The sequence below is a fragment of the Pseudorca crassidens genome, chromosome 13 (assembly GCF_039906515.1).
Source record: "Pseudorca crassidens isolate mPseCra1 chromosome 13, mPseCra1.hap1, whole genome shotgun sequence".
In the NCBI taxonomy this organism is placed as follows: domain Eukaryota; kingdom Metazoa; phylum Chordata; class Mammalia; order Artiodactyla; family Delphinidae; genus Pseudorca; species Pseudorca crassidens.
The window spans coordinates 22245085-22255469 of record NC_090308.1 but is presented as its reverse complement, the minus strand read 5'-3'; the positions used below and the strand labels follow the sequence as shown (position 1 = coordinate 22255469).

At 36.5% G+C, this 10385-nt stretch overlaps 1 protein-coding gene across 1 annotated transcript; it reads right to left on the bottom strand.

Annotated features, from left to right (window-relative positions):
* Positions 1–1947: 1947 nt before the first annotated feature.
* NMBR (neuromedin B receptor) lies at positions 1948–7513 on the bottom strand. Its single transcript, XM_067702992.1, is given in 6 exon segments — positions 1948–2434; positions 4881–4932; positions 4935–5224; positions 6659–6778; positions 7217–7291; positions 7293–7513. Coding segments are annotated over 6 exon segments (1245 nt in total).
* Between the last annotated feature and the right edge of the window lie 2872 nt (positions 7514–10385).

Below are 10385 nucleotides of genomic sequence, written 5' to 3'. Positions count from 1 at the left end.
ATAAAAATTTTCTAAGATATTTTATAAATAAATATTTTTTCATTCTTAAAAAACAAATCAGATATCAGAGTATATGGCAATGTTATTCTCTTAAACTTTAAATTATTGTACCCTTATAGTTAAGATGTATGTATGTCCTTTTAGTTTCTCATATATATAACATATGTGAAACTAAATACATATGCAATGTATTGTGTATGTATTCATATATACAGTCTAATATAGTATATATTTATATATATAGTGAATATATACTGTATAATATGTATTCCATATATCTGAAACTAAAGGGACATAGGCACATCTTAACTATAAGGTCCTGGTAATTTAGAGCTTGAAAGAATAATATTGTTATGTAATCTGATATGCATGTATCTTGTAGTTTTTCATATATACCTATTTCTACCATCACATTATTAACAAGGAGAATCGTTCTGCATTGACCAAGGATTCTCACCCAGAAACCCATGGTTCTTTAGATTTTAATGGATGAGACTTGAAAGATTTATAAAATACCCAGAGTCAATATAAAATTTGTGTGCGATATTTTACACCTCTCTGATGAGTGGCTTTCCAACTTTCCTAAAGGTTAAGAACAACTATCAGAGTTAGAAGAAAGTCAATAGAGAAAGAAAGAAATTGAGAGATGATGGAATAGTGGGTGCATGCACCATGGTATGGTGTCTGGTTTTTAAATCCTACCTCTCCCACATGGCTGTGGAATCCTCTTTAGGTTTCTTTATTTTTTGTTTAATTTTAATAACAATTGATGTTTATTAAAATGGAAAATGTTTTGTTAATTATTTGGATTCCAAATCTTGCAATATTGCAGATAAGGACTCATTAATGTAATATTAAATATTGACAATATATTAATAAACTATAACTTATTCATCAAATTACAGGTGACATGAAAACATTAGGGATTCATGTTTTGTTTAAGTCTTTCCTTCCATGTAATTGTTAGGTGAGTAATAGTGGATGAACTAGGACTACTACTAATGTTTGACAAATGCTACTAATGTTACACTGTATAAGTACGACATATTACCTTGCATATTTTTTGAAAGACCATCGTAAATATTTTAAATGTTCCTTGTTTAAAAATTTTAATCCAAAATTATTCAGAGATGACTGTGATACTATGCAGAGTAAACTTCCCAAGTAGATTTTATATACACATGTCAGGTGCTATTGCGAAAAAAGGATGGTTGAACTCATTAAATGGTTGGACTCAGCAGAATTACGTATATCTCATCACAGCTACACAGAATGACCCAAATATCCAGAGATTTAGCAATGTATACAAAGATGGTCATGACAATTTCTGAGTCATAGTTTTACAGTTTAGGACATATGATACCTATTTTACATTCAGATCATATTCAGATGATATCTATTTCACTATGCATAATACAAATGTCATCATACATTTTAATCACATACTGAGAAGTTACAGATATAAACTATTTCTATAAATTATGATTAATCATAAAACGATTTGCTCCACCTTTTGAATCTTCTATTAGTTTATTCAAACAAAGGAGATATATACAGGCACTAGTTATGAATAAAATTCACCAGGAAAATATGACTTGTATTTCAGATATTTGGAGTTTGAATATTATACTCATTGAATCACTGAGTCAATAAAGAAATTTATTTCATGCTCCCGAATAAAACAAATTTAAGATAAATGTGCTAGGTTGGCTCTAGGAACAACTTCAATATTGAAGCAATATTGACTTATATGCATATAGCAATACACATATATTGCTTTTTGAATCACTTTTAATGTGAGTAATACATATATTTTTAATGGCATTTAAAGTCTTGTTCAGTGAAAAATGGCAACTCTGTTTGACTTGCCTTTTCTGAGTCAATCATGAAACTGTTTAATGAATTAGCTGAGATATAGTAAGAAAGAAAACGTTGTTTAGTTTTGCTTTACTCAGTAGAGATACGAGAGTAAGTTCTTTTCAGGTAGTGAGTTGAATGGCCAAAATCACTAATGTGATGGCACAAAATCACATGTGCCATTTCCTACTTCACATTGTGCCCACTAAGTAATACAGATTTGGTCACCATGTTCTTAGCATTTTTTTTCAGGGATGTCACACGCACTGCGGAGGAGCTGAGTAGGTAGGTGCTTGATCTCTCTCGATAGGACTTCCTTCCACAACACAGCTGGCTATTGAAGTGCCTCCTGAAGCTTTCACTGAGCAGATAAAGAGTAAATGGATTGACACAAGAACTGCAAAAGCTCAGAACCCGGGCCACTAAGGTGACAATCATGTGGCCTAGAGATGGGTCAATCTCATTATAGTTGAAAGACCTATACATGTAAAGGATGTGATTTGGAAACCAGCAGAAGACAAAGCAACACACGAAGACCAGCACAATTTTGGCCAGGCCTTTCTGTGTTTCCATCTGCAAATATAAGGAAATAGTCCCACTGATTAAAATGAAAATGGAGGCAGCCACATTCTAAAACACATCATGGTGCAAAAGATGTAAAACTTAACATGCAAATGCATCCAAAAGCACAAAAAGGATTTTCCTAGTCAAAGTAATGATTTTAACAATTTGATGAAGCCTATTTTGGTCACTATACTAATTTCACTTTAAAATATTTGATAGTTTATAAATGGGTATGTCTTCATGTTAAAACTGTGATCTTGAAAATTTTCTTATTTTTAACTCTTTTTCCTTTGCTTAACGTCTTATTGTGATCACTATAAATATAAATCATTTGTTTGTATTAAATCCATTGAATTAATAAACCACAGAATATATTCAAGTTTAGAAAATTTTTAAATCAGACTATTTTAAATAAGAAATACTGATCTATTGAAAAAGGGCATGACTTTTTTAAAACTCTTATCCACAAAAAAAAAAAAAAAAACCTTGAGATTTAATTTAAACCCCTGACTCTCATAAATCAGAATAACCTGACATAATTGTCATTTCTATAAACATTACTACGTTCGGCTGCCTAACCTTAAAATAAAAATAAAAACATTTTCTATCTTTTCATAAAATTCACCTCCTATGTTTACTGTTTTATAAGAAGGTCTTCAGGACTGTGATAAATAGACAAAATTCAAATATGGGACTTTAATCGTTTTAAATCTAAAAATCATTTTCTAACATCTAGAGTCCAAAGCTTAGCTCACATTTGTCTAATTTGTTTGAATATTTAAATAAGGCAACATGAAAGTGAAAGCATAATTTATTAAGATATTTATAGTAGACAACATATTTTCTGAGCTAAAACTATTGGTAGTTAACTAGAATATACCAGAGAAGTCTGGAAAGGTTTAGAATTGAAACAGATCTGACACTGGGGAGTAAGTAGTAGTGAATGGTGACAGTAAACAAAGGTGCAAGTGAAAAGGAATCTAGTTCAAGAAGCAGAATGTGGTACTCCAGATGTATACCAGTGGCATAAATTAGGCAACTTGGCCTTATAAATGAGGTGGATGTGAAATTTACATTACTAAGCACAGTCCTCCCTAGCAGGTGGAGCATAGGTGCAAGAATTTCGCAGCAGTCTATACTTGGAGATTCAAATGTATAGGCAGGCTGTTAGCTTTGAGATTACTTCTTGGCAGATGTCAAGCCCAGTTACCCAGCCAGAGTTTATAAGTCCCAATAGGGAAATTCACATACACACACACACACACAAAAGTCAGAACTAAGACCACTGAAAAACAAAAAAGTGGAGGTGGGGAAGGTCAGAGGAACTCAACTTTAGAAACCAAAGCAAAAACTCAGATACCCAAACTGAGACACAAATTGGATCACAGGGCTCTGAATAAAAGGATTGTATATAAAGGGAAAAGTACAGTGAGCCTGTGACCCAGACATTTTTGCTTCAATGATGCCAGGTATTGAGGTAATAAATATATTACTTTTTCTAATAATTACTTTAATGACTGGTATTTTTTAAGCCTTAAAGCAGATGTGGATCACTGATGTTTATGGACATCAATAAATAGAGGTCACCATCTGCACAGGAAAACCTTAACCAGATTTAGTGCCCAAAGCCCCAGCCTGTGCCTCCAGCTACAGCCCATCAAATTTTAATCATCTGTGATTCAACTCCCCGTACCTACAGAGCCCTTTGGAAGAAGTTCCTCACTAGGAATGCACAAATGTACAACTTGAAACTGTCCCATAACTGCAGTATTTCCATCTTAACGCAACTGGTTTTACCTTACATTAGTACTATGTATTCTTTAGAGAAGAAAAAGTACATAAGGTGCAGGTCATAGTTTTAAAATTAGTATGTAATATTTATTTATCGGAAAAGCTATAAAGTTGAATTAGATCAAGTCCTATTTCAGCACCAGCCCACCTTCTGATCACTCTCACTATTGCTCTGCTGCCCTCTGTTCCCAGTCTCTCATTTTGGCATCTTAGCCAAACCTCATTCCCGGACCCCAGCAGTGTCCTACAGTCCTTTCCTGATGCGTCCTTCCCCCAGACTTTCTGTCATCTTTAGTGAGCTAATGGGAGAAGAAAAAATAATTGAATAAATATATACTTATAATGTGAAATTCTTTTCTGGTTTGTTATGTGTTTCTTTGCATAAACATTTGCACATAAAGAAAAGCCACCAGAGACATTAATTTCAAATGAGCCTAGGCCCAGATGTCAGATAAGCTGGACCTCAGTGGGCTTTTAGAGCTAACACATGGCCACATATTAGAGAACCCCCAACATCCCTTCCAGTTCAGGCTAGTGCATGTTCCAGTGCCCTTCTGACTGTTCTAATCATTCCTGATAGTGAAAGCCCATGAAATAGAACTCAAAATAGCACCTAATGCTTCTGCCCAGCTTGCCCCCAACACACACACCTACCAAGCTTACCTGTTTTTTGGTAATGTTCATTGTATTCTCCCAGAAGATTATGTGCACTTTTAATTAAGTCCTTGCAATATGATAATAATAAATACTAATAATAACAAGTGGTATAAGGAAGTAGACCGAGAAGAGGAGCACTGAATGAATCTTTGGATGTAATTCATCAGTCTGACGATAGGGTATACACGCCGTGAAACTGCCATTATCCAAGCCACCGATGTGCGCCACTTGGGAAAACACGGCTTCTGGAACAGCCAACAGCACCGAGACCACCCAGATACCCACTGCCTTCACACAGGTCCACAGCACTGCCCCTGATGTCTGGATACCCATGGGTTTTACAGTGGCTCTGTACCTGGGCAGATAATACATTTCAAATTACTCTCCTAAGAAAGAAAATTAAAGAGAGAAAGGAAAAGAGAGAGAGAGATCTTACTAAAAAGAGAGGTGCCAACGCCCCATTATTCCCAGGCTGTTACGTAGTGTGAGGAATAACTAAGATCCTTGGTGTCTCTCTGTCTACAAGTCATTCTACTGCTTATTAGCACAGAAGACATGAAGAGAAAAGCAAATATTTTAAATTGTCATTTCCCAAATTGCAGTAATTTGCTTACCTCCTTCACAAGTATTTTCTAAATCTACACGTACTACAAGTATCATTGTATATTGAATATTTTTATTTAAATACTTTTATTTCCAAAAAATCTATTACTACTGAAATTGATATAATATACAATAACCATAAAATATAAAATGTTCACAAAATAGTATTATTAAAATTTACCTGGATACTCTTCTAGAGCTTCTGAGGCTGGGTCTCCTACTTTTTTTTCTTAAGGACATTAAGAAATCTTAGAGGCTAATCCAGACTGGGATTTTCTCCCTAATTCAGTCATAAGGACGAAAAGAACTGAAAATGGAATAACATTCTGTCTTTACAGTTCAAATTTCTTTAATGTCAAGACCTCATGCAGTCTTCTCTCCTCCCACCTAACACCATCGTAGTGGTAAATGAACCACACTCCAGGATGCAATGGCTTAAACAATCCAAGCCTCTGTACCTCATTCAATTACACATGACTATTAAGCAAGGTAATAAAAATACAAACCGAGCAAAATTGTATATAAACCTCAAATTACTTATATCTGTCTTTAAAAGTATTTCAGGTTACAGTATACCTAGGAGGTTAACAAGATACAGCAGAAAGCGATTTTAGTCAGACAAGTCTGCACTGTTATCTCATCTCTGATATCCTTTGGAAAATCACTTAAGATCTTTTTCTTCTTCTGTAAGGTGGGGATAAAAACACCACCCTCAAAGTTTTGTGATTAGAAAAACTGCATAGAACACCTATTACAATGCCTGGCACCTAGCAGATATTAACCATGCCATGACCCTGTACCTTCTCCTTATTTACATTTGAATTAGTCTGATATTCTAAAACTTCATAATATTTCAAGCTACATAACAAGCGGATAAAGTCTCCTTCTGAGGTTCTCTAAAGATGTGTCTCATTGCCCACGGGAGAGGAGCAGCCCCCAGCCTCAATACCTTTCCAAGGGGAGCCTCTAATGCAATTTTAATTATTTTTAAAATAATGATTTTCTTATATTTTTTTCAAGCGTCACATCAGTCAATTTTAACTCCTTTTACTCTAATTCCCAGATACAGTCTCTCTCCTTCTCCTCTCCTCCTCTCAGCCCTTCCTTTCTCCCTCCTCTCCCCAGGTACACTCCCTGCCCCTCTTCACTGCTTTTCTAGGCCACCCACAGTTACCTATGCCCTTACCTGTGGGTGCTGAGGGCAGTGAGAGTGAACACGGACACCCCCACGGAGGTGAGCTGGATCACCCGGATGAGTTTGCAGCCCACCTTTCTGAACATCTACTCGTCAAAGAAGTAGCGGGATTTGTTACCGTATGCTAACACATATATATGGAATCTAAGAAAAAAAAAACAAAAGGTCATGAAGAACCTAGGGGTAAGACGGGAATAAAGATAGACCTACTAGAGAATGGACTTGAGGATATGGGGAGGGGGAAGGGTAAGCTGTGACAAAGTGAGAGAGTGGCATGGACATATATACACTACCAAACGTAAGGTAGATAGCTAGTGGGAACCAGCCGCATAGCACAGGGAGATCAGCTCGGTGGTTTGTGACCACCTAGAGGGGTGGGATAGGGAAGGTGGGAGGGAGGGAGACGCAAGAGGGAAGGGATATGGGGACATAATGTATATGTATAACTGATTCACTTTATTATAAAGCAGAAACTAACACACCATTGTAAAGCAATTATACTCCAATAACGATGTTAAAAAAATTAAAAAGAAGAAGAAGTAGCAGGAAGCATCCACAGGGCCGCAGGCGATCAGCAGCAGCACGTCCCCAACGGCCAGGTTAGAGATGAAGATGCTGGGGACTCATGGCGCTGTTGGTGATGAAGATCTTCACCAGCATGATGTTGCCCAGCAAGCCCACTGTGATGATGAGCAGGTAGAGGGACGGGATCACACAGCGGATCACGAACTCCGCAGTGGTCCCGTCCGGGGCGGGTAGGAAATCCCTTTCCAAGACCTCTGGAACGAAACCTCTCTGATTCACGCCCGCGGTCCGGGAGAGGTTGGAAAGAGACTCGGGGGGCATGGTCTCTTTCCCAGGAGAGTCCGCTGGAGTTTTCATGCACCCAGGTGCCTTGAAAAGTGCAACGCACTCTTGGGCTTAATGGATTTCCCTCTTGCCAAGTTTACCTCCCGCGGGGATCGCGTCACACCGCCTTGTCCCGAGGAGGACCGGGCCGGGTGAGAAGACTGGCCACAGGCTCCAGCCTTTCACTTTTAGAAGGGGCACGCACATTGGCTCCTGCTGGCTCCGAATTTAAAAAAAAAAAAAAAAAAAAGGAAGAAGTTGAGTCTTTGTTCCAGTCCTCAATGGTTTGTTCTCGCTTATAGATAGCGGAGAACAGCCTTTTTGTGAACAAAGATTTATCCCTCTGGAATTAATTAAAATACCTGCCAGGGCTTCCCTGATGGCGCAGTGGTTGAGAGTCTGTCTGCCGATGCAGGGGATACGGGTTCGTGCCCCGGTCCGGGAAGATCTGACGTGCCGCGGAGCTGCTGGGCACCCCCGTGAGCCATGGCCGCTGAGCCTGTGCGTCCGGAGCCTGTGCTCCGCAACGTCCCACAGCTTTGCTCTTGTTTCTGCAGTTCCTGCTGTATTTTGTGGGATTGGAGGGGCTGAGTCCTCTCTCGCACACTGCCTCCCTATATAGATCTATTCTTACTCACCTCCGAGTAGGAGACGCCCCAGACAGAAGTCTGTGAACCTCTGAAGATTTGGGGGCTGAGCTGGTGAGTCCCTGAGGCTCTCGCACTGAATTTAGGAAAGAAAAGGAGTGACAAAAGAGGAAGTAAATGAATGGAATTCCCTCCCTACTTTTCTTCCTTGATCCACTTTTCTCACCCCAAATATAGAAACTTTCCTACTGCTGGCATATTATTTTTTAACTTACAGTTTATTGAAATATAGCATGCATAAGGTATACAATTCTTAAAAGTAAGTTCAGTGTAACCACCATTCAGAATCTACAGTCTAACCACTATCCCCTAATGTCACCACTATTCATTCTGCCTTTTATCATCTAAAGTTAGTTTGCCTGCTTTTGAGAATCATATAAATGAAATTATAAAATGTTTAATCTTGTGTCCAGCTTCTTTTACTCAACATTATAGCTGTGAGATCCACCCACATTTTTGTGTGTAGTATTTTTCATTGCTGTATACTATTCCAGTATAAATATACCACTGTTCGGGTATCCCTTCTAATGTTGATTGACATTTGGATTCTTTATAACTTTAGCTAATTTGAGTAATGTTTCTGTAAATAGCCATGTGCCTGTCTTCTGGTGCACATTGGAATTCCAGACGTGGATTTGCTAGGTCACAATGATTATGTTAAACTTGAGCAGAAATTAACAATTTTTCAAAGTGAATTCCAAGTTTTTTTCTTTTGGAAACTTGCTTGACAATACCTATTAAGGCTGAACATATGCATGTCTATGACTGAGCAATGCCACCCCTAAGTATATTCTCAATATATATCTGATACATTGTTTTAAATAGAATGTCCCTAAGAACGAAATAACTCTCCAAATTAACACCATTTGAGTCTAATATAAACCTCTCAGGAGTGGCACAGTTCTGAAGTTAGCCAAATAACACTTTTTACATTAGGAAAAAACATCTGGCTAATTCTTGGTTAAAGGATAAAATTGTATGATAACAAGAAAATTGGTCAAGGACTGCCTACAATGATCTAGTCATAAGCTGATGAAAAGTGCCAGGCCATTTGTAAAATTTAAGTAATTTTTTCAGATGCTGCTGACCAAGAACAGCATTTAATTATCATAGTTTAATTAGACAAAGTAAACATTTGCATTGTAATCAATTTTATGTTTTTCTAACACAATTACAAGTGCTAATTATACTCTTCTTGGATTTCATTACTTAAAATAGTCTGTTATTGAGGTTGGCTAAATAGAATGCTTATATAATACATTTGAATATGTGTTAATGAAATTTATATATCATAGATATCAAGGCAATTAATATTACATATAAGTTGAAAATGTCTCTAGGAATTTTATCTTCAAAGTTATTTAAGTTTTCACTTTTAGCATCCTATCTCATTATGCAAGCTAAATTAACTACAAAGCAATCTTCTAAATTCTGAAATCTCTCAGCCTTTCAAACTGCAACTATACCTTTTAACCTATTTTATATGAAAACATATTTTAATCTAAATTGCTGTATGCATAGCTGTATTCTCTTCTGATTGTGTCTGGATGATGCTAAGGACTTAGATAAGAAAAATGTCTCCTCTAAAACTGGATTAATAAATACCCAATTGCCTAGCGTTGTAGAAATAGGGCATCTGTATTATTGATTTTTTTCCATTTCAAGTGAATCCATATGCATTTACTGAAAGGCTTGGGCTCGTAGGAGTGGAGAGTATAATAAATGTGTTAATAGTGATGGCCTTCCTGATATTTTATTAAAATATGTCATAAAGTTATTGGCACTATGTATGTGTTATTTAGACACATCACCAAGTTACATATAGGTACACGAGTGTTGTCACATTTGTATAGGAGCAATATACATCAGAGATAAATATCTGTTGAAGGAACAAACTTTTTTTTTAAATCAATGTGTCATACACTACATTAGATTCCTTAGCATCATGTCTAATTTAACATTTATAAATATTCTATGAAGTAGGTATTTGAATCTTAATTTTACATATGAGACAATCAAAACTCATAGAGAGACAAGATAACTTTCTTAATTTTATAAAGACATCAGAAAAATTGCATTTTAAAGCTTATTATATTTGACTTCAAAGTCTATTGTATCTCACTGTTCCCAGAGAATAAAAGTGCCTGGGAAAATGTGATTTCTATGTAATTGAAGGATATATTTTTAGTACTAAGGCATTCAATGTTTATAAAATATACATT